The 25,872-nt window shown below is 34.9% G+C and overlaps 1 protein-coding gene across 1 annotated transcript in view; it reads left to right on the top strand.

Annotated features, from left to right (window-relative positions):
* RP1 (RP1 axonemal microtubule associated) overlaps positions 1 to 25,872 on the top strand; it is a gene marked incomplete at both ends in the record, with an annotated part of 183,132 nt that overhangs the window by 86,608 nt on the left and 70,652 nt on the right. Inside the window, 8 exon segments of the mRNA XM_079533866.1 lie at positions 860 to 941; positions 3,399 to 3,454; positions 9,133 to 9,302; positions 15,190 to 15,409; positions 16,729 to 16,883; positions 19,105 to 19,322; positions 20,379 to 20,565; positions 22,359 to 22,569. Coding sequence (XP_079389992.1) covers positions 860 to 941; positions 3,399 to 3,454; positions 9,133 to 9,302; positions 15,190 to 15,409; positions 16,729 to 16,883; positions 19,105 to 19,322; positions 20,379 to 20,565; positions 22,359 to 22,569 — 1,299 coding nt within the window.

Here is a 25,872-nt window from a genome sequence, read left to right as displayed (position 1 = left end):
CAAAAGAAATTTCTTCACTCTATTTCATTGGGCAGGATGGCAAAAAGAGACTTCAATGATGATTATTATATTACATATTAAAAAAAAATTCTGTAAATAAGGCTCTTTCTATTCTTTACAGAGACTAAAATAAACAAAAGTATACCCTTGAAATATAGACTTTTAAAATGGAAATTTGAAAAGCTTTTTGAGGAGGCTTGCCGCATATGCAGTAGAACACCTTCTGTTTGCTTTTAACATTCGCTTATATCAGAATTGTTAATCGAATGTTCATGCAGACTTACGTATATTTTGACTTTGTAGTTTATGCAAATAAACATATACTGTAAAATCTAAGGCATACAATTTTCAGAAGCTAAGTAAGAGCACATGCAAATGGAAGCAGTAGATATGAATGATTTTTTAATTAATACTGTTATGTAGAATAACTTCACTCACAAAGGAACAAATAATCTAGCAGTCATGCAGATCTCTCATAACTGCATAAGCAGATTTGTCCTAATGTTCTTGTACCTGATCACAAGGAATAAGAAGATGTAGGCTGTGATGTGAATGGTGTTGGCAGTTCACAGACATATGCAAATGCTTGTCTCCAAGCAAAACAAAAAATTCCATTCCCCCTTAAAATTACAACAGTGTAAGATGGAGAATAGTCAACATTGTAGATCTTGCAATAGACAGAGAATAATATGGCTTTCATTGTGTTAATTTACTCATTTAGTTGAACTCTGTCCTAATGGGAACTGTTTTTCTGATGAGAAATATCATCTTGGCCATTTTGTTTTCTATATTATTATTATTATTATTATTTAAACAAGTGCATTATTTCAGATGATAAACTTTTGTTATTTCAACACAGGTAATGGGTGGTTCTTGGACAAGATTGTTATTAACTATAAAGAAGGAAAGAAAGGGAAAGAAGTTGTATTTCCTTGTAACAGGTATGTCATTCGTGGCAAAACAGAATTAGTTCATTATACTCTTGGCAACCTGGGGAAAAATTCTTCAGAACAGGCACGTGCACACAGCTTAGATATACGAGCAATGCCCTAGAGTTTCTCAAAGGACTAGGAATGCAAAATTTTGCTGGTGAAGCTGAAGTTTGCTGGGTTGGTAGGGGAAGGAGAATGCAGAGAATTAGCTAATGCAGAGAAGCCCAAAACAAGCAAAAAGGTGCATTAATATTTCCTTTATTTCAATTATACAGAGACCACATGAAAATAACTGAGGTTTCAGTTCTTGCCTTTATGAAAACTATTATGTGAAAAGATCTAGATGTATTGATTTTGGTCAGTGCATCTCCCTTGGTTGCTTAAAACCTTGTGTGCATTCCACAAATCTTTAGAAAGCCTTTAACTTTCCTCCTATAGAAGATGTAAAATATTTCTGTATTTGATAAATCACTATTTCTGTGTATAACTAGGTCTAGAATTTTACTGTCATGTGCAAGATTGGAAAATGCCTGACTTTCAGTTCTAACAATTACTTAATAGCCTGTTCTAAATATTTTATTACCTGAGCCAACTGCAACCTGAACTCTTAGCTGCTGTCAGTATGTTGAATCACATGACTTAAAATAGAAAAAAATATTAAATAGATGAGCATACAAAAGTAAGAATTTGTTTGTGTTACCTCTGCATTTGTATATTTAATACAATAGAAATCATGTGAAGAATTATAATTTAAATCTAGCTATTTCTGGTATACATGGTTTCCAGAACTTGTGAGTTTAGGCTACATTGCTGAAATGATTTCCGTGTTATTTTGGGAACTGTACATTGTAATTGTGAAAGTCTTTAGCAGTTCAATACAGGTGCCTCTTTAAGAATGCTTCCTGTTTACAAAATAATACCACAAAGCAACAGTTTCTGTTTGCAAAGTTCCTAGAAATTATTACCTAATACCCATTTTCTCCTGTTGAGTATTGTTCTGATGATCAGGTTCTTGTCTTAGTATGTCTTTTGGTATGCATTGAATATGGCTATTGGAAAGGGACTCAAATGAGGCAATTGTTTCCTTAATGTCAGGGAGCTTTTGTAAGACTTCTCTTAAGGAACTTCATGAGCACATCAGAGCTGTATAAAACTGCTATGTCAAAAGGGAATCATTAAGCTCTTAGAAAAAAATAAATTAAGATTATTAAATAGAGAACTAAAGGAATGTCATTGTTTATGCAATATAAGTGTGCTGCCAAAGTGTAAAAATCTGCTTTCTATTTTTACAAAATGCTAATGGTTTTTTTTTTTCCTTCTTAGTAGTGAATGTGGAAAGAGTTTACAAAAGTTAATCGAGCTATTTATTGCAACCATAGCTGAAATACATTGGAGTCTAGACTTCGTGCATTACATATTATTACATATTTTTGTTACGTACTAGAAGTGAAATATATTGTGGATCTTTGGGTTTAAACAAAAGCCACATCTATATGGACCCAATAGAATAGAAAATGATAATGAGCACATACTTTTTTACTTAAAAAAAAAAAAAGATGTTAATGGCTGCAAAGTGTTATTATACGAATGGCAACTGAAAGATATGGATGAGATTTTACAGGACAGCTCCTTAAATTCGTCTGTATCAAAGAAAAGGAAAGATAAAGGACAAATTCAGTTCACTGCTGCGTATCTCTTGTATGGGAACTGCTGAGTCATGGCCTGAACCTCTGATTGATCACCTGAGGCGAGCCATGAGTCAGCCAGAGGAGCACAGGTGAAGGCAATTCACCTGTGCTGCCGGAAGGGGTGGAGCCAGGCTCCACCTCTCCTAGACCTATTTAAGAGCTGGCTACCAGTGGGGAAGGATCTCTTCTGGAGATCACCTCTCTTGGTGCTTTGTGGTAAGCTCAGCCGAAGGGTAAGCTCTTCCACCTATTCTCTTTTTGTGATCGTTGTCTATTTTGCCTAACTCTCTTGTTTATATTGTGATTATTACATCTTGATATCCATTGATTATACAATTATATTGTGATTATAACATCTTGATATCTATTGATTATACATCTATAGAATTTATATAAACTTGCTGACCTGGTTTTATATATCATTTTAAGTACAATGAATCTATCTGACCACTGCAGGTGGTACTTGAATGTACAATTGAATGTCTGATCCTGAAAATACTTATTATATCATATAGCGTATTTCATCCAAGGTGCTATATTGCTTCATTAAACTATCATGAAATTTCCAATTTTTTGCTGAGAGCAGAGTAAAGTAGGCTCTCCCAGTACAAATAATGTTAACTCTGATGAAGGTATATAAGAAAATTTGGCTTAGGAGGTAATTTAAAGGCATAATCTGATAGAAAAGGGAGCAAAGGTAATTGTCTGATTAGTTGCTGATAATCATCAATACTGATAGTTGTTATTAATCTCATTCTTTTTGTCTATGCAATGAAAGGTGGTTAGGTGAATATCAAGATGATGGGAAAACTGTGAAGGAGCTAACTGCTGAAAGTGAGTATTTTGCTACAGATCATCTTTTTTGTTACAACAGTAGAGTGTTATTTACTTCCTAGTTATTACCGAAGTTCCTTTTTGAATATAATCATAACATATGAAGAAAAGTGATAATTAAGCTTGCTCACATGGATTTTTTTCTGCTAATATTTTAGAAGCTGGCAATCCAGAGATGGCATTCTTTGATGGTAAGAGTTGTTTTCTACAACATTGTCCTTGCTATTTGAATTCAATCTCCAAATCAGTAGTAAGTACCAAATATATGAGAAAGTAGCCTCATCATGTAAGTAAATTATCAACTGTGAGAGAAAAAGAATACAAATTGGCTAACAGTGATCTACAGCAATAAGCAACTATAAATAATTGATGAAAATATGCTACTCATAAACCATTTTGGTTTTCTTCACATTTCTACTATTCTGTTTTGAAATCAGACAAGAACTTCTCTGAGAAAAGAGTTTAGTGTTATTTTATATATCCCAGTGCCACTGTCATGTAAAACATACATAGGGATCCTCTAGCAAGCATCAGTTTGTTGAAAAATGTCTTGTGAAGTGATTGTGCAAGCATTTTCAGGTCAAGGTTCATCAAGGTACTCTTAAAGTAGCCATAAATAAATAATATTAAACTCCAGATGTTTAAGTGAAAAAAAGTAGTAGTTGACTAAATCTGCTTGGATTATTAATAGATTTTAATAAAAAACTACCCAGCTAGTTGTCTGTTGATATACCTACAAAAACAGTCTCATCACTGTAATGTGTTAAGACCTTCCAAGTGTTCAGAACATGAGATACAATCTCTGTGTTTCTCTCACACCAGAAAAAAGAAACAGAATACAAATTTTCTTATTAACATTTGCCTATAAGTTCATATTCTATATAACTGCATCTGAGTATGGGAGAAATGAGAGTAAACAAAGTAATGTTTACATTTAGCTCTGAAAACAATGGCTTGCCTTCTGTAGCATGAGTGCTGATCTCTCCATCTAGTTACAGCTTCCGAGAAAATATAATCATTTACATTCAGTCAAACAGTTTAGCCAAAACTTTTATTGTTCCATGGCAAGATAACTTTTTTACAAAAGGAGACTGATAAACTCAGGTAAATAAAGATTTTCTCACAGAGATTTGATTGTCACAAGATAATTTGGAATTGGATTCTGCATTCCACTCAACACACATTTCTGAAATGCAGCCGTAGTATTTATTTCACCTTATGTTCATAAAATAGACTATATTTTAGTATGAATTTAAGTTTTTCTCCAGCAGATCTTTGCTTTTTGAAAAAGCAGACATGAAAAGATGCTGAGAGTTTGTGCATGTTAGTAACAGTAATACACAATATTGATTATAAGGAGGTTATTCTTAATTAGTTTGGGAAATATCTCACTGTTAAGATGTCCAGGAGGACCTAGAGGATGTGTGCTGGTTTATTAGAATGAAATCAGAGGTTCTGAGCAATGAAGATGAAAAGAAGAGCAGCATTTTTAGAGGGTCTTCTGCTAATTAGGTACGCATCAGCATAATTTGAGTTTCTTTTTAGTCATTTTTCTTTACCTTGGAGATCATTTCAGTGAGAAACTGAGATAAATGAAAGATTGTTCTATTTGTGTGTTATGTCAAAGAGATGATGAGCAAGGCAGATCTCAGTAGAGTTTACTTCTAAATTGTTTTTTTCCTAATGGTGATACCATAGGTATTGCAAGTGAAAAGAATGAGGGTTTTAGGATGATAACAAACATGAGAGATTTGAAGAGCTGTCTTGTATTCAGTTCTGCATGTACAGTACTAGTACTGATTTGAGAAAATTCTGGAGATGTACAGACTTGGAAGAGAAAGCAAATGCATCAGATTCAAGCATCTGGTGCACTAATGACCTCATTTTGCAGAGAATATAGCAGTGATAAGCAGTCCCACTCACAGTGGAAGCGCGAACATGCCATATAAAATACATTTCCTTAATAGGAGGCAAGTAGCAGTGTTAATGCTCAGAAGCTAAATGTTTTATGCGTTTCTGTCATGATACAGTATGTAAGCTAAGCTGCCCTCTGCAAGTGGGTTTCAAGCAAAGTTAGAAAAATTGATTGGCCCAATCCAGTGTTGTTTGGTGATTCCCAGAATAAATGATCAATATGCTTAGGCCAGGTCTAAAGCAAAGGTTATAAAATCAAAGATTTTGTAAGTCACTCTGAAGGTCAGAAATCTCATTCTCTTTGAAGAAGGCTAATAAGCTAATAACTACCTAGTCAAGGAAGAGAGTTTGAAAGTTGTCACTGCTGAGCAGTTCTTTTTCACCTAGGCTCCCATTATGCCAGCTTTAATGAAGCATTTATTCCAGATCCCTGTGAACGCTGTTGGTGGCAATGGATTTTGATAAGATACAGAAAGCACATATCTAAAAGCGACATTTGTACATATGTAGAATTATCAAGACAAATCAGGTAGAGGAAAGGATTCATTCATCCTCTGGTGACTTCCTTATGTATGTTTGAGGCAAGAGAAAAAAGAACTGATCACATTGGTAGAGAAGATAGATAGCTGCTTTCAGCTCTCAAATGAAATCATTTTGAGAATCTTTTCATCACTCTCTAGAAGTTTCCTGCACTGTGGGGAAATTTTGCTGCTGCCTTCTTATATTTTCTCTTTTCTGCTTCAAAATAAGTAGATTATGAGGTATAAGTCAAAATAAGTCATTATGAGACTAGTAAAAAAAATTCTCTCAAAGCAGAACTGCAAACGTGTTATATCCCGATGTTGTCTATCCTGCAAACAATTAAAATGTGCTGAGTTCCTGTAGTGTGATTTGCATGGTGCTCTGTGATATTGTGATCTTTTGTGATTGGTGTATAAAATGCAACAAACAATTCAGCATCACTGAACACAGTGCAGTTAACAAATACTTCTAGGTTAGATTTTTTTATGTTGGGAAAGGTTGTTGGTATTAAGGCACTCAGAAAACTCATAAGAAAACAGAAAATAATTCCCCCGAGTTCCTTTGTTTTGAAGTTATTCCCTACCTTTCAGGTTTATGCTAATGGAGTAAGAATAAACAGAGAATTCCTAAATTACAGACAGATTTGTCCTGCTTCACTTGAGTAAAAAAGAACTCAGGGCAGTAACATGCCCTAAGAACAATGGTAGTAATCCTCTAACAATACATAAATTTTCAATATTTCAAAAGTAGAAATAACATTATTTGTCCAATTTTCTGAATTGTGTAATAAATGTTGTGTGTATATTTTATCTTGCCCAGTTTGTTGTGTGCAGAAGTCACTACAGGTTTGGTTTTCACAATTTTATTGAAAGAATTTTACGGGATCCAAATTAGTGGTTAAAAGAATTTATGGGAAGATATTATTATGATTGATTCCATTTAATTTTTTTAAAGTCAACAAATGCTTCTGATGTATCTTTGGATACATCTGTATAATATAAATTGAGATCTTTGCCCATATTATTTCAAAAAAGAAAAATTTGGAGTTTCTTTCATTGAAGTTTCTTTACAATCCACTATTCATTTTAGTAATTTCATATTGGTATCTCAAAAAAAAAAGGGGCTATGGATTTGCACATAAGCTGAAAGTAAAATAATACAATGAAGAACTAATCAATTTGAAAGGAAGCTAATGCTGTTCAGTGGTATCAGGGAAAAGTGATCTTTTTTGTGTGACATGCTCAGATATCTAATTTTCAGAAGTTACTGAAGAGTTTGGTATTTCCTGGAAAGAGATATAGAAATCATTGAACCCAGTTAATGTGTTTGCAGTCAGCCTCCTGTCTGGTGTACCCATCCTTATCAGTCTCCATCTAAGAGAATATAATATATAGAATACTTTTTTCTTACTCTGGTATGAGCAGGTTAAATGAATTTTCTGAACAGAGAAAATGTAGTCAGTCTGGGTTAGCTCTGTTACCAAGCTGTAGAAGCACTCAAAGCAAATGTAGGAGTACAAGCAGTCACAGATGCTAAGAGGCTTTAAATCTGTTAACTACTGATTTATTTCCTGGAAAACTCCCAGCTGATATCTTAGCCTTACTTCTGAAATAATAATTAAGAACACAATCATGGATATTATTTACAATAAATCACCTTGCCTGAAATACCTTCTCTGTGCATGCTGCCTCTTGGAGCAGGAAGAGGTACATTACAGTCTTTGTTTTCTCTTCACTTAGGGCTTGCTTTCTCCTAAAGCAGAAGAGAAAAGAAAGGAGAAGTTTCTCTTGAAAAACACATTAATGCAAAATTATCTTAATTTCCCTTCTGCCATGTTCCAGGGAAATCCTTCAAAATGAGACATGAGTGGATGTGATGTTCAGGGCTATGTTGGGAGTCTTTGTAAAAATTGGATCTGTTCATAAACAGAGAGTGCTCAGGAACAGCAGAAGCTCAAACGGTGCTTGACTTCACCAAGTGTGACACCCTGAAGGGTACCACATGCCAACCTGGCACAAAGAGATAAAATTCAAAGCTGGCATATATATCAAACAACAAACGTTCCTCATTAGGCAAAGTCTGTGTCTTCTATAATACTATATCTGACTCATTCTTGGAATTGACCTCAAAAAAAAAAAAAGAGTTCAGATGGAAGGACCCTTTCAGCTACTGTTTTACTCAGCAGACTGACTGCGAGATGTGTATTTGCCTGTTGTTTTGTAGCTGAGCTCAGAAGAGGGAGGAAGCAGTCACATGAAATGAGAAAAAAGCTTCTATAGCAAGTTGGAAAGCAGCCTTAGCTAAAGAAGACAAAATAAAAATCAAGGGAAGAATCCTAAGTCAAAAAAGCCAGATAAAGTTTTTATTCAGTCGTCACCTCTAGACAGGTGCAGGAAAACAAAAGGTATGAAGAAAACCAAACACATAATGCTTTAAGAAAGAGAATCACATACATACAATTTATTTCAGACCTATTCTATGAGTTATTTTGTCAGCACATTGCAATGTAGGCTTACGCATAGTCATGAAGTACTTCTCTCTTATCTCATTGAGAAATTATCTTATCACAGTATTAGCCACAATCTAAACATGGAGTTTTGATTTCCTTTGTTAAGTTCCCTTTACCATGCAGAATCAATCAACCAGGTAAACAATAGTTTTCTATAGCTTCTGAGCTGCATTCTAGACTTTCAAACATTGCTATTAATGTAATCTATCAAAAAGAACGTCTGAAAGCCTCATCCATGAATTCATGTCAGTGAAAACACTTCAGAATTCCCCAGATTTTGAGTTCAGCCCTAATGAATGATCTGATCTGACATGAGAATACTGAACATGATCAATTAGGTTATGAAAGTGGTTTAGTTTTCACTATTTGAGTGGCTGTGTTTAGCCAGCAGTTCTTGCAAATAAATCACATAAAATTTCATATGAAAACTTTAAGTACCCAAACTTGATAAATGGATTACTGCAATTTAAACAGTGAGTTTGTAATAAGGAATGAAAAATCCTACCCAAAGATTTATTTCCTTTCTTTCTTTGGATTTCTTTCTGCTTGCATACCCATTTTTACTGTTGGCTTTTTTCGTAAAGTCTTATTTAACTTACAATTATCTTCAAGAGAAGGCGTGCCTGTCTGTTTTTATAATGGCTGTCTTTAAATTCTTTGTTGTAATAATAACAAAGGCTTTCATTTCTCTCTTCCACTGATACTAAAAATTTGCCGTTTCTATGTTGTTTAGCACAACAGTGGAGAGTGCAGGTGAAAACAGATGGAGATTCCCCAGAGCCACAGAATTGCAAAAGGACCCTTGTGATTTATGGCTCGAAGGGCAAAAGCGATGAGCTACTGCTTTCACCACAAGACCCAGGACATGTATGTTTTCTACCCAGAGCAACTGATGAATTCATTGTAAGTCGTAATATATTTATACAGAACAACTTTCTACAGTACTATTACTACAGTACTATATTTATAATTACATTCCTCGCCAGGAATATATCCAAATAAATATATATATATATATATCTCCAAAGATCTATATTTATGGAATGCTAGCTTGGTTGCTACGTGTAACATATTTATTGCTAAAGATGGAATTATGTGACTTTACATATTTGGTCATCTTCTGCTTCTGGACCTGTTTGACAACAGGCAGGTGCAGTATTCTCTTTGAATTTTCAGTATTTATCAGAGAGATAAATGGTCCTTTCATGTAATTTATAGCATTCACCAGCTTATCTTGTGTGTTGCTTTGTTTTTAATTCTCTAAAGAATCCTGAGTTCCAGCTTATACAAAACCAATATGCAATTATTTGAGAAAGAAGGATTATATGTTATTCCCAGAGGATATAAGTGGCTTTTTCTTTCCTTCATTTCAGTCTTCATAAAACAGTCTCCAATCTTCTCCCAGATGCCTCTGTCTTTCAAGCCACCAGGCAGTGAGTTTTCCTGAATAATCATAGGATACCAAAGAGCAATGAACCCTAAGGCAACAGTATATATATGTTCACTGTTAAAATCAACCTCAGCACAGTCCTGACTACCTGTATACCTCACATACATCCTGCTGCTTTGAGAGCATTCATCTGAGGCATCTTTTTAATGTTCAGATTACGTCCTGGCTTGCTAGGCTATATCATTGCAAATTCTGTTCGTTGGCTTGAAGTACAGCTTCTAGTTAGCCAGATGAGAGAACTAGATTACAATTCATGGCAGCTTTATAAAGCTCAGAAATGCTTTTCAATGGCTGCAATAAACATTCTGAAAACAATGACAAAGCTACATTTAGAAAATGTTGTGAAGTCTTCCTCAGAATGAGCAGATTCAAGCTGATTTTTTTTGAATTTAAATAATAAGCTAAAGCAATTTAGAAATTTTGCAGAGAGTAAATGAAAAGATAAATAGCACTTGTTGAAAACAAGAAAGCTATTGCTTATCAGAAAGCAAGAAATTCACCAAACAACAATAGAAGCTTCACAAACTATTGGTGCAGATTGAAGGTCAATAGAAGCACTCTATCTACGGAGGTACCCCACCAGCTGGCTGAGTTTTGGAAAGCATCACTGCATAAAGCAGGTCTCTGCTGCATTCAACTTGTCAGTAATTTCCCAAAAGGCTTGTAGTGCTTGTTAAGATTGCCTAATTTCATTGACTGAGTGCCGTGCCAGGAGAAACCAGTATTGTTATGTGGCTGTTCTGATTGTTCCTGCTACTCTTCTATTTTTGGTACCATAACACCATATCTACCATGCTGGAATTCCAATCTAATTTCTTTCTAAATGATTCATCATACTTTGGATTGGCTTTGGGTTTGTGTCTGTGTATTTCCCTTAGCTATTTATGCCCTGATTTTGTTGCTTTGTATGAAAGTGTTTAAGCATCGTTCATTGGATGTGAAAATTTCTCTTTTTCACGTTGCTTATAGTGTTTTCCAGTTTTTGTGGCATTCTAAGGAAGTCAAAGTAGCAGGTCTGATGTATCCAGGTATTCAGATGTCTTCATAAATATCTTCCCCATGTTTTTCAGCTAATAAATCCAGTTTCTTTTTCCTCTCCTTTCCTTTGCTCTTACTAAGGCTTTCAGAAGCTTTGCTTGTGTTCTCCCACTGTAACAGCAGGCACGAGGCATGAGCATAATATCTCCAAGAGGACAAGCTGTTTTTCCAACAAGCAGCAGTAAAAGGACTTTTCAACCTCCCCAGGAACCTGGTCTTAGAGAATTGTCCTCAGTGCAGTAAGAACAACAGTTTATGTGCTATAAGCATCTCATGCTTGTTTTGAAACAATAGCCATAATTTTGATCTCAGAGATTCATTTACTTTGCACAGAGGACAGGAAGGCATGTAAATTCCTGATTTTCCAGGTGCTCTTATACAAATATATGCACAGATGTGTATCGTATTCAGAATGATTATTTGATCCAAAATTTTTCATCCCAACTCCTGTGAGTGTACAGGTGTAGTTTAATTGCATGTAGCAGGAGCAAAGAATAATTTGTTAAAAGAGATAAAATAGCAGCATGGTAGTATGTGCAGATGTTGAGTTTTGGTGACTTCAGGTAGCAGCAGTAGCATGGGTGATCTGCTTAAATAAGAATAAATTTAAATAGAACAAAGTAGTTATAATAAATTAATTGAGAAATATGTGAGTTTGTCTCTGTTATTGAATTGTTTGGATGTTCTGGCACTGAAGACACATAGCGTGGCAAGACACCTTGCCAGCTGCAATGAACAAATGTATCAAAAAATAATTGGCAAAATGTAAGTAAAATGACAGTACAAACCCAGATTTTTACTTTCTTTGGTACTTTAGTGTTGACAGAAATCAGTTATTGGTCTCTAATGGAATGAAAAAATCTGTGAAGTATGTACATATATATTTCCCCTGGTACTCAGCATGGTTCTTGGTTGCTTACAGAGCAAGCTCGTCAGAGCATGCCTTTGGAGAGTGCGGCTGTACTCTGCACTTTCCGTTATGCAGGTAATCGTAAAATGCAAAGTTACACTGACTGACAGATCACGGGATTTGGATCCTTAAAACTATTCAGTAATTCTCCAAAGCACTTGCACATGCAGTATGGGATGAGTGACAGTGCAGTAAGCAGAAAGCTCTGCAAGGAGGACTGTTCATAAATACACAGTGAATGCGGAATGTGTTTTCGTTTAATGAGTATGAGGATGAAAGAAAAATTTAGATTACATAATGCAATGTGTTGTGTTTTCTCCACAGTGTGAGATGATGCTCTAGACAACCAGTAGCAGGACTTCTGGAGTTTCTGACAGAAAACTTCAGCTGAATTTAGGGTGCATTGACAACATACTTTATAACTAGAATCCTTTATGCACAGATTTTTCTTTTTCTTCTCTTTTTTTCTTTTTTTTTAAAAAATTGTTATTATTATTGGTTTTTTTTTTTATAGGGAAGCAATAAAGAATTTAAGTGTGCACCCAAACAATAAATTATACGTAACCTTAATTACTTTAGGAATTATGACTTTGGACAAGCCTTGTTTGATTCAAAAAGGAAAAGTTTTAAAATACTGTGAAATTTTATAATCATTTTCATCAGTTAACTTTCTCTGAGAGCTTCAAATCCCCAGTGGCTTTCCAAAGGCATCGTCATGATTGTAAGAACTATTCTCCTTCAAAAGTGCAATGGAAAAACACTGCTATTTAGTATATGACAAATCACATTCAACTCAGCTCAGATTTCAAGTAGGGGGTACTGCATAAAACTGTCCAGAAGGAATAAATGTGGATAAATTAATTAGGAAATTTTAATCATGAATAAAAATGAGGTTAATGTTCTCTTGCAAACATTTGGCCAACTCACAAAGAGGAAATTCATTGAGATATACTTTGTGATGGATTCTCTTTCTGTCTCTGCATTGAAGGTCATTTTGCATCAAGTAATAGGCATTGATGGAAGGAAAAGCCAATTAAGGGATCAAAGATAGTATATCATATTCCAAAGGGAAACTGACCATATTAAATTGCTCAGAAAAGGACCATGATTATTATGATATAATAACAATGATCTGAAAATGATAGAGCAAAACAGAAAGGATAGTGTAGCCAGAGCCACGGAAAAAAAATCCCTAACAAATAAATGTGAAAAGAGGAGGAATACCTAATAATTTCAATTGAAAATATTTGATGCTTTTTGTCTCAACAGATGATCATGGACATTATGACTGCTAGTGCTTTCTGCTTCAAACACATGGAGTGCTGTGTGGCATTTAGAGTAGCTGTATGATAGTCATGAGATCCATCTGCAAGAAAGAAAATCTGCAGACAATCATTTTACAAATCAGTCTGATTCTGAAAGACCAGAAGCAATAATTTTGTTGCCTGTGAAGAGAACACAGTTTAGATGGGTGAAGAAGCTGTGCACTGTCATCTTGATAATCCTAGATAGTACTCATTAGGTTTAATAAGAGATGAATGCATATTTTAAGAGAAATTAGGCCACTTACCATTCCATAGCTAATGATATCATCTGCAGCATGCATAGCATGATTGAAAAACTCTTGATAAAATATTCAGTCCACATATTTCCCTGTTTCTGGAGCAATGATGGAGATCATATCAGCAATGTCCTTAAATTCTTAAATATGTATGACAGCATACAGGCAAACAGGGCAAGCCAGGCTCTAAGAGAGGACACATCTGGTGCCCTTTTTGATGCAAAATTACTGCTGTGGTGGCTATTGTACATGCTGTGGAGTTTGAGAGCTGCGACATTCCCTGCAGCACTGGGGATGCTGGACCACCACAGAGTTGTGCTGCTGGTCCTTACGGAACAGTGCCTCGCATCTTCACTTTCTGGGGTGACATAGTAGAATCTTGTGATGCTTGCTTTAAGAAATTGAGATTGGGAGGGACCTTTTAAGTTTTCAAGTGCAATTCTTTGCCACATTTCTTAAGTTCTACTTCATAAACAGTTCAAGCTTCTGTAAAATGATTTTGGCAGGTTGCTATTTCTTTTTAATTAGCTGTTCCTCTTCATACACTGCTGTTTTACTGTTTTTTCTATTCATAACATTTATTAATGAGGGTGGCCAATGCTCTCCGAGAAAGACAAAACCATGCCTTTTAACTGTTCTTCCCTAATAAGAATAATGTAACTAATATTTCCCTACTTGTCTGTCTCCAGTGAGCAAAGTCAGATGAACTAGCTTTAAGAAAGGTGGGTCAGCAGTGACGAACTGTCAGGAACAGAGCTATGCTGAGTAGCAGAATTAATTAAGCTGTTAAGAGCTCCATGCTGTGTATTAGGGATCAGTGGGCTCGTGGTTCCATAGCATGGTTGCATAAGGCTAGCTCTAATTCTCCTGTGATGTGTAAATTCTACCAAGTGCATAAAGAACTTACTTCCTGGTAACAGTCACCAAAGCTTAGATTGTAACTGGTCTGGGAGAATAAAATGCAGTAGAAAGGAAGAACAAGGCTATAATTTCAGTTTTGATCCCTTTAAAATAAATAAATAAATGTCTGTTTTAGAATAGTTCTGTCTTTTGTTTTACTTGAAATTCATTTCCTATCATGTCTTTCTTGCAGTTGCCTGGTGAAAGGCTGCAGCACTCTACTTCCTGGGACTAGAAAGTCTTATTGTACAGCTGCTAATGTCACGCAAATCATTAGATCATTCAATGCACTTTGCAAATCCCGATTCCCATAGTGCTATTTTGGATGGTTTAAACAGATCTCACAGAAGCCCAGAGTCTGCAACCAGATGTTGGTTTTCCCACAGGTTGTATAGGAGCAATGGCTGTGATGTTCTACAGGTTTATTTCTGCATGATTTAAGTTTATGCAGAAATATCTCTCTTTTCCTCAGAAGTGGTTATAAAATAATTTCTTGTTTTAAATACAATCATTTTGTAAGTGAGGATTCAGTTAAAATGATCTCAGCTTGTGGTAATTATTATTATTTTTAATATCTAATATGACTTCTGATATTAGAAACTTTAATTGTAAGTTAACACTCTCCTTATCCAGTAGGGTCATATCCTAACACGTTACATTTGCTTTATGAGCTTGAATGATATTAATTTTAATCTCAACTCACCACAGTGTTTAAGTATTATACATTACTGAAATGGAAATAGAATAAAATAAAGGAGGCAGTCTCATCCACAGAGAAGAGAAGGAGAGATTCCCTTATTGCTCTCATCCTACCCTCTAACACAGTTTCTCCATGGGTTAATATTAAGTTAAAGGATTCCACACTGCTGAGAAAATTGCTGTGAGTGAAGCGGTCCTGACAATGTGCTCTTCCTCTTGATGTTTTTTGCAGGTTGAGACTGGAGATGTGGGAGATGTGTATAAGATTCGGGTCAGCTGTGATGACGTGCCAGGCTTTGAGGGTTGGCACTTGAAGTCTTTCCACTTAGAAGAGCTACATACAAAACAAGAGTTGAACTTTGACTGCAACTGCTGGCTGTCTCTTAGCAGAGAAGACAAGGAGCTGGTGAAAGAATTCCCTGTAGTCAGAGAGGACCAGAAAACTTTACCAGGTGAAAACACTGAGCAGATATGAACACTGCAAACCTCTTGAAAATAAATAAATGTCACATATAGAATATAACATATGTTGAGCATTTGATACCTTCAGTGGGTCAATCCCAATAGTCTTCACACATACCCTGCAAAAATGTTGACCATTTAAGAAATTTAATTTTCCAGTTAAGTGGCAGATTGGACTTCACAGTTGCTAAACCTTCTGCACGATCCTGTGTACAAAACTGAAGAAAATAATTATACTTTTAAAAGTTAAAGCACATGTTCACAGCTATGGAAACAATCCATTGTAGATTTGCTGTTGGATTACCTGGTTTATAATTTCAGTTACTAATGGGAACAATTGTATTGTACAAAAAAGTTTTGCATTGTTTTTCCCTAAGGCATTTTTTTCTGACATGCTGAGAGTTTCAGAGAATATTCGTAAGTGCTTTTGGAGTGTGAAGGCCTGCAGAAGCACTGCATTTGTTCAGAAAAGTTGGAAGTTACACATGAGATGAAAGTAATATGAAACATGACTGCTTTTCAAAACTGAAGTTCCAGAAATTCTAGTTCCTGAATATCTCAAACCTTTTCACAACCTTAAAAGAAACCATGGCATTAAGTTAGTTGAATGTTAGTTCGGGAGGACAGTATGTTAAAAATGACATTTGAAAAATTTTGGTTATTCTCTTTGTTGAAGTATGAATACATCTGCAACTCAGTGATATTTCTCAGAAGAAAATCCATTCTAGCTGTATCAATTGAAAGAAGAAAATGTGTTTACACAGGAGCACTACAGAGGCAAAAGCGTTTTGCTGTTGCTGTCATGCACCTTGCATTAATATGTGCATTTGATAAATTTTTATGCTTATATCTCATACCATGCATCAAGAGGTTATGCTACATCAGTTTCTTCTACCTAATTTGAATAAACTTTACATAGCAGTTTATTCTTTGACCTGTGATGATTATTAACTACTGCAAAGATTATGTAGTTTTTAACAGTAAAAAAAACCTCAGATGACTTATTTTTCAAGACTTGAGCGGTAAAATAGATTTAGATAGAATTTGTCTGGATATTAGTAAGTCTGAGTTGCCTGAATCCAATTTCACTGGATTTCTAAGGAAGTAATGGAAAGACTTCATTACACTTTGCTTGAAGAGATCACATTCACAAAGAGTAACCCATTTTAATCACTGTACAGCAGATATTTTGGCAGTTCCAGAAGTGAAAACAGTAGTCTTACTAAACAATATGTACTGATTTTTTCTTTAAGAACACTTTTTTAAATGAAGTGTTTCATTTGTACTTTTTTTTCTTTTCTTTGTACAGTCTATAAATATGTTGTCTCTGTACATACTGGTGACCGCTGGGGAGCAGAAACCTTTGCAAACGTTTATATCACCCTTTATGGCAAAAGAGGTGACACAGGTGTAAGGAATCTTCATACACCTTTAACAACAGAAAGGAAATTCCAAAGGAATAAGGTAATGGCACAAAAATGCTGTCTTACATGTGCAGGACCTACAACTGACTACACTGCATCCCTTAATGCCTGCTCAAGTTAGCCTCCTTCCTGTTTATAATCTCCCTTTAAATATGGAAGACTGCAGTGAGGTCTTCCTGGAACCTTCTCTTCTCCAGGCTGAACAAGCCCAGTTCCTTCAGCCTTTCTTCATAGAAAAGGTGCTTCAAGCCTTTGATCATCTGCTACATCAATTCCACGTCTTTCTTGTGCTGGGGACTGCAGGGCTGGTTTCAGTGTGAGGCCTCACAGGGGCTGACCAGAAGGAGATAATCACCGTGCTCTCCCTGCTGCCAACCCCCCCTCCCTTTTTGGATCAGCCCAGGATGTAGTTGGCCTTCTGGTCTATAAGCGAACACTGCAGGTTTATCTTGAGCTTTTCATCTGACAAGACTTCAAAATTCCTCTTTGCAGGGCTATTTTCAATGAGTTCTTCTCCCAGTCTGTACACATATCTGGGATTGCCCTGGCCTGGGTACAACACCTTGGACTTGTTGAACCTCAGTATGTTCACGTGGACGCACTTCTCAAGCTTGTCCTAGTCCCTCCTGATAGCATCCTTTTCTTATTGTATCAACTGCACCACTCCGCCTGGTGTCATCCGCAAATGCTGTCACTCCTTTGTAAAAGGCCATCAGCCAGAAATAGAATTTATTGTCTAACTATTTACAGCAGACTAATGTCAGTGTTATTTCTTTTCTGGACAAGCACATTTCCAGTGCTGTATGAGCAAACACAAAGCAGATTCCTGAGGACAAACTATGATCACACTATGTAGTTCTTCTATTCCAAATTTAAGACAGCATGAGTAGCATAGAATTAAAAATTATGGATAGAAAAATAGTTAAGGGAATTGCTGTGAGACTTACAAGTTCAGTTCTTTCTGTAACCTCAACCCCAAGTTAAACACTAAATTAAGTTTACTCAATGACTTTGGACAAGAGAAAAGAAGAGAACGCACATAACAATTTTGCTTCTAGAGAGTCTTAGATTTCTGTGGAATGATTTGATAGGGTGAGGAAAAACTGGATTCAGTATAAACTGAGAGAATTTCTAAAAATAATTTTTTGCAACATATCAGGGCTATGGCTATGTACAGAAATAGCACTCTACAAAAGTTATTTTACTTCACCTTCATTCTCTGATTTATTTCCTAAAATGTATTAATTAAAAAATTTAATGATTTCCACTTACAATCTGGTTGTCAAATCCTGACTATTGTTAAAAAGAAAATTGGTATTTTTGTCATGCAAAGGTAATTTTAATGTTAGTAACAGAAAAGCTACTTCTCCAATATTTTTATTTTAAAAGTAGCACAAGCAGCATAGAGGACTTTTGAAAGTACTACATTTTATTAGAGATCAATTTGCAATTATCTTCTTTTTAATTGTCCTTACATCTGGTTTAGTAAGTTCCTGCTACTAAGTCAATGTTTTATTGGGATAATGGTATTAATTATAATTCTAGATGTTGTTTAAACTCCTGTTATTCATAATCTTGCTGACCATTAGAAGCTGCAATCAAGTCCACCTGACCCTAGGCTGGACCGTGTACAGAAAACCTGTTTTGTTTCACATTTATCTTTTTTTTTTCATCCCCTGATGCCCTTTTTCTTACTCTTACTCCATTCTGCTTCAGTTCCTGTTTATGGTCTTTCACTCAACTCTCTCCATGTTGTCTTGCTTAATCATTCAGTTTTCTGTTGCAGAAATTTTCATTTTATAAGAAAAACAAAAAGACAACAAAATGTTTAGTTTACATTTTCTTTTGGCCTGTCAACATAAGTAAACTCTAAATGATCCTTAAAGTCTAAATTTATGTTATACTTTTGATACTGGAAGTGCCCTGAAAATAATTTGATTATAACCAAAATTGTCATAACTTTTAACCTGCCAGAATGCTGATGTATATGTATTTTAAATGTAAAATGATTCATAAAATACGTATTTTCCAAAGATCGGATGAAGTTACAATACATCATTAATCATGAATGTGGGATTTAAGGTTAGATATAATTAATGTGTGCTTAGATTCAGAGGGGAGATGTTATGTTAAATGTTACCAAAATAACCCCCCCATATAAAAAAGACAAGCATATAACCTCTGCTGAATCCAGGTTGTTTTCCCCTGAGTTCAAGCACATTCAGGTCCAAGATGTCGTATTATTTCAATTTTCTTTGCAGGTGGATTCCTTTTTGGTGGAAGCTGTTTCTCTGAGTCATTTACAAAAAGTGATCATAGGACATGATGGGCAAGGATATGGGGCTGGAATGTACCTCAAGATGATAACAGTCAGGGAATCACAAGACTCAGACAATGAGTGGGTCTTTCCGTGCTGGAACTGGCTTGATACTCATCTGGGATTATGTGAGACTGTTTGTGAGATATTTACAGTTGGTAAGTTCTTCTGTAATCTGGCCTGGCTCTCTGCATCTTTTGAATTTGGTTGCAGGTCTCTAAAGTGATTTTTTAAATTGAAAATGTGAATTTTCAGTTTGATTTGGTTATTATAACAATACAACATCTGGTGATGTCAAAGTTAATAAAATTCCATCCTGTAAATATGTTGTGTATAAAACTCTCACCATCTAAATTAAAATTTATCACATTACAGTAAAAGATTTAAAGCAGGTAAAGAGTTTGAAATGTATGCCTTGTGGGGATAAATAGCTTAAGTCTTATGCACTACTTTTCAAGTTGGTAAGGATCTAATTTGAAATCCAGAGAAAAGTTACTTTAGTCAATCTGTGTATTAATTCACCTGTGGTATTATTCCACTGTGCAAAGAAATACACTTCTGCTGTGCTTTGTTTATATATACTCATTCCAAGCCTACTACACCGCAAGTTGTTCAGATCCAAATGGAAATGAAAGATAGTGACAATTAATGGAGAAAAAGAGAAGAAGAAGGTCATATTGTTTTACTGAGGATCTGGCAAATATTTTTGCATGTTTACTGTATGTCAGTCTCACACTATTATACCATATAATATAGCTAAATATGAGATAGCATCATGCGAAGTTCATTGTTATTAATTTTATATTAGATGTCTACAGGCTACACGTGTGTTTGGGGCTTCTGAATGATAAAGTGGTTTTAGTAACATTGATTTTTTTTTTTTTTTTTTTTAAGAACAGTTGATTAGACCTCTAAAAGGTGACTAGATGCTCTCTTAGTAATTTCTTCCAAACATGACAAGAAAAAGAACATTCTATTAAGAAAATACCTGTGAAACTAAAATTTAAACACAGAAGGAACATTTAGCTGTTAAATTATTGGCAAAAAAAATAATAAAAAGTATTGATGTGTTATTCTTAGTGAACTGTTGCCATAGATACAACGTAACCTGCAAATAGAGCTTGCTTTGTGTATTGTAAAGGCTGTGGTCTTGTTATATTATGCCAGTCTGTCATACTGTCGTCTTTCCTCTTTCTCTTTGATCATTTTTAAAGGTAGAAGATTGATTTCTCATCCTAAACTGCCTAAAGTCATCATGCAGTCATCTGGTCTCTGGATAATGGACATCACTGGATCTGACTGGAGCAGTGAAGAGGATCCATTACACCTCTCTTTAATCTTCTTTGGCAACCAGAATCATAAGAAGTTGCCATTTCAAGTTACAGGAAAAGAAATTCAAATCAAAGTACTTCAATCTTTATCTATTGGAAAAAAAAATAAAAATCTAAGAATCATGTACCTGATAGCCCTCTTAATTCTGAGATGATAATTTTTTTCTTTAAACTACTGAATTGATTTTTAAGTTCTGTGTGTAGTTTGACATGGATTATAATATTCTTCCTTTGTAGTCAGTAAGGCTATCACTTAAGCAGCAGCTTTTGAATGAGCAGGAGTGAACCTTCTCCCCAGGTTTCATTCTGAGAATGTAAATAAGCAAATTGGTCCCTAGGTGCATATCACAAGATATACCAGACCGCAGGTAGTGATTTACAGTTCTTGTTGATTTCAATTGATTTCACAAAAGTAAGCAATTTGTGAACGTACAATTTGTGGGATATTATAGAGATTTGTGGGCAGATGATGGAGAAGGAAGAAACAAATGAGATAAAACTTACAGAGCTAATTTTCTATTTAATTTAATTTGTTCATCTCTGCCACCATGTTTTTTTCCAGGGTAATTACATTTTCTTCCAGTGTTTCTCTCTCTTATTTCTGCTTGTCTTTATGACTTTCTTTTCTCTCTTGATTAGCTCCTTTTACTCCCTAAGTTTACTCCTTTATTCTTTGTTTTTAGTTTCTTGAGTTACTTATCAATTGAAATATTAAGAGGCTTTTAATCGGATGAATGAATGAAATTGAGTTTATTGAAAGGTGCCCTGCTTCTACTCCAATGGTTCTTCCCTCTTACAACTACAATTCCTTGCTCAGTATCAGTGCTGTGGTACTTTTATGCTTTTCCAATTTTGCTCTCTCTGAATGACCAATACAGCAGAATTTGGAACTGACCAACTGAAGCAAATGCTTCAGACCCCTCATCTGTCTTAAGAAATCCCTAATCATGAAGCGCAGAAAACTAGGAGAATATTCAAGGGAATCATGACAATTACTTGTTCATTTCTTGTAATTCTTGTTCCATCTTACTGTTGGCCTTTGGGGTTTTGAGGAAATTATTTGGGGTTTTGAGGAAATTATTTGTGAGGAAATTATTGATCCCATTGAGAAAAGTGGTTTCATTATCCCCAGCTAGTTCATTAGCTTAAATTTGACCTTGTTCAGTTCCTCCTTCATTTGTAAAAACAGCTATGTGTCAGGACTAAGTGAACAAGGAGAAGTGGACAGACAAGTCCGTGGAAGTTTCTAAGCCAGCTTTACAACGTGAAAGTGCGTCTGTGAAGCTATGTCCTAGAAAAGCTTTCTTAAGGATTAGTTGATGGAACAGCAGAAGGAGGTAGCAGGAGCAAATCAGGAAAATAGGGATGAAAAGAGTCCTGGCACAAAGCCCAAAGAATGAAAATATGTTTCTTTTGATTCTGAGTTTCATCAGAAAGCAGCCTTGGAGTTGTGAGTAAAGAAAATGTTCTTGATTCTTATTCCTGCTAGTCATGTAAAGAACAGTTAATGATTAACACTAAAGAGATAATTGGCTTTTTTGCTTTTTTTAAAAAAATTCTTTAATGGAAGAGAAACTAAACACACTAAGTTAGGTTATAAACAAGATAAAAAATGAATAGTCCTTAGGAAATTTTTCTATGCTAAAGAATTCATGCTAAGTATGAAGAAATAGTATGAAACTGGAACTATTTGCAATGAGAGCAAAGGAAATAATATGATTAGAAAAGAGAAAAATAATAATTGTTATAAACCTGCTCCACTTCTTCATCTGTTAAAGTTTGTTTAATTGTTGCATAGATCTGTCAACTGTGTATGCACTGGCACAATTAGAAAGAGATCCATTCATCTTCTCTTTTTCTTGCATAGGATGAACTGTCAGATATTGGCTCGCTATACAAAGTTCAGGTAACTGGCCCACACAGCGAGCTAAAACAGCCGTGGCACTTAGATTTACTGCATATGAAGCACACGGGCACAAAGGAAGAGATGTATTTAGCATTTGACTGCTTGTTCAACCCTAATGAAGACAAATGTGTGGAACTGCCAGCTCTCTATGCAGATCAGGAGCCTTTGCCCGGTAAGCTAAGTCTGTTTTTGTTACTGGGGTCAGGATTGGTGTCACTGGAATACCAATATCTCTCCTGGGCTGAATATTAAGAAATACAATGTTTTGTGCATGCATTTATCACAAAAGAAAGCTGAAGAAAGAGAAATCTCTGGTATTAAGACTATGACAGATGTTGTAACTGCTGATACCAAATGTAGAATGCAACTTCTTTTATGTGAGGCAGTTTCCCAGTTTTAGTTCTTGATTATTTGCTATATCTTCAAATTAATGCCATGTCAGCTGAAGACATGTACAAAATATTATCTAGTGCAATATCACCTGTCTTCCTATTCATAAAGAGATGTGTGTGACCTAGAAAAGTAGTCAGTGTTTTAAGGAAGAAAGAATTACAAAGACCCCCTACAAAACAGAGATATAATTTAAAAAACATGTTACATCAGCAAAGGGATAGACAAGAATTTCAATTGCTGTGGAGTTTTATTGATATTGATGAGAAATTTATAGTAGAGCAAGTATTATTCCAGCAAAACAGATTAAGTTGCACTTTTTTCTGCTTCTAGTAACACATGTGAATTATGTATATGACGATGACAGAAATATAATAAAGTGATAACCCCCAGTCCCCCAGGAATATGACAAACAACAATGCATGCTGATGACTTGATCACAAGCTATTTAAGAACAGACTTCCCATTTATCCAGCTCATTAGAATAAAGAAGATTGATGGGGATAGTAAAGATCGTATATTGGAGCTTTTGGTGACAGTTAAGAGGTTTATTGCCGGAGGCTATAGTACAAAGAGCATTCTGCTTCAGCAGAAACTAGTAGGAAAAGATGGAAGCTGCCCAGGAAAAGAAATAAAATATTCCATGTGAACTTTTGCACACTGTTCTCTAGAGGGATTTTCCTGACTATTTTATTCCATTTAAAATTGAAATCTGAACAAATTAAACAATGCAGACCTTTTAAATATCTGGTTTTATGTGGGTTTTCATAGCTTTAAGAAATTAGTAGCCTTGTAATCATTTACTGAAAAAATCTTATCATTTTAGGTTTTTGATCCATCAGGTTCAAAATAACATCGGATGTTGTGTGTAATATATGTAGGATATATAATGCTAGGTATAATAACCCTAGAGCTTGTTAAAATCTCTGTTACCTCTTTATTGGTAATTACCTTTACTGGTATTTATTTCCAGAATTTGTGATTGCTAAATGTTAAACTAAGTATTAAAATTCAATTCTCGAATATGTCCTACAAAGTCTTAGTTATGCCAAGAAACAGAAGATGGTGTCCAAGAGCATTATCCTGACTAGTAGAGTAATTAATTTGAGGTAAAATAAGAAGGCTGAGACAGTTTCCTTGGAAAATTTCTTGGAAGATGCATGTATAGTTTCTGCTCCAAATTATACCGTACTTGGGTAATATCTACCGAACTAGAAAGTTTCACATAAACCATTTTGTGGATATCTAACTAAGGGAAATATAATGCTCTTTCTTCCAGATGTAACTCATTTTGAGTCCGTGAGCTGTTCTTTTGAAACTCAGATATATGGCCACAGATGAAACAATGACATTTGTGATATTTAAAGATGCACTGAATGAGCAATCTGCAGTCAAAAGTGTTAATACCAGTTTTGTTCTTTCTGGATCCAACACTAATTCAGTCTAAAATTTCTAAGCGTCAGCTTTTTCCTTGTATTCTAATTTGCTTACAGGAGGCAAAAATATTCAGTTTTAGGCATTTGCACTCATTACTGCTTCAAGAGAAAAACCAGTTTTGGAGATGCCTTTCATAAATCTCTTGGTAGTATAGATTTAAATAAAGACAAAAGGAAAATGTTAAAAGTTATCAATCACTACTATCTCCAGACAAATCAAACAAGTAGATAACTCTATAGTGAGCAAAGTAAAAGTAAAAATTATTGAAATAAAAAGTATCTTTCATTAGTTATGTGAACTGCTTGATTGTAACAAAGGCTACATTAATGCAGCTACTGATCTTTTAAACTAAGTGATCCTATGAGATCTGTGTTCCTTTATGATCTTCAGGAAAATCATAATTCCTTCTTTAAAACCGGCGGTCACTCAGTTTTTTTCCTATATCCACAAGGCCTTTACAAAAATAGTTTTGTACCTCTTTCTGAGCACATGAGAAACTCATGCATTCTGTCAGTGTATCCTCCACATCCAACCTTGCCCAATGGGAAATGAGGATAACTTTATGTCCAGTAAACCAGAGGTATCAACTGCATTTGAAATATATTGTTAGTAATGTAAAAACAAAACCAAAACAACAACAACAACAACAAAAAAAAAACGCAACAGACAAACAAAATTGAAAATTGATTCTCTGAAATTACTTTTTCTTCCATCTGTACTTTCTCTTCCATCTGTACATCTTTTTCTTAGAAGTCTGCACCCAAGATCACCGTACAGGTAGCTCCCTAGGAACAATTATATTAAATAAAAAAGTTCAAATGTTTCTTTTGCATAATTTCATTTGATTCTGTGGCATTACTTCAGAGCTGATCTTGCTTTCTGGCTATTACCTAGTGTTCCAAAAGTTACTACTTTGTCTGTTTTACTTACTTTCACATATTATCCTAGTATTTATAAGTGTAATTTTACTCAACCAGTATCACAGTCCAAATTACTATTCATGAATCTTTGTCAGTTTCAGAATAAAAGACAGTGACTGATTATTTATTTTCCTTCTAAATTCTGTGGCAATTCTGTGAAGGGCATTCATGTGCATGTTAACACGGTGAAGCAAATTCATCACATAATTAAATTGTATTAGTTTTGAAGAAAATATCTTCAGTTACAATTAAAATCTTAGCATTTTTGGTTCTTAGCTTCTGTATTTCTTGAAGCTTTCTAGATCATTTCTTGATGATTTTTAAAATGTCATTTTTAGTGACTGCAGTTGAAGGTATGTACCAGAAGTTATACAGCAATATATATCACGACTTCAATGTTATCTTAAGTTAGAGTTTTGCAATACGTGATTTTCAAAGCAATTATTGAAAATGAATGTTACCAATCTTTATGAGAATATTTTTAGCACCAGCTATGATCTGGGTTCCTCTGGCTCACATCAGACTTCTGTGATGTAAACAGTGTATTTTTGTCACAACATGAACCCAAATTCCAAGCCACACACCAAGCTTGTTAACGCAAGAGCATGAAGAGTTTAAGTGCTTAGTGTATGTTAATATGTTTTAACAAACATATGTCTTTACTAAAAAATTACCCAGCTTTAAATTTTTACAGTTTATAGGTAAAGCATAACTTTTCCACTTCTTTT

This window comes from Tetrao urogallus (assembly GCF_951394365.1).
Source record: "Tetrao urogallus genome assembly, chromosome: 3".
Classification (NCBI taxonomy): Eukaryota; Metazoa; Chordata; class Aves; order Galliformes; family Phasianidae; genus Tetrao; species Tetrao urogallus.
The sequence above is the reverse complement of the archived record's forward strand: the minus strand, read 5'-3'. Positions and strand labels throughout refer to the sequence as shown.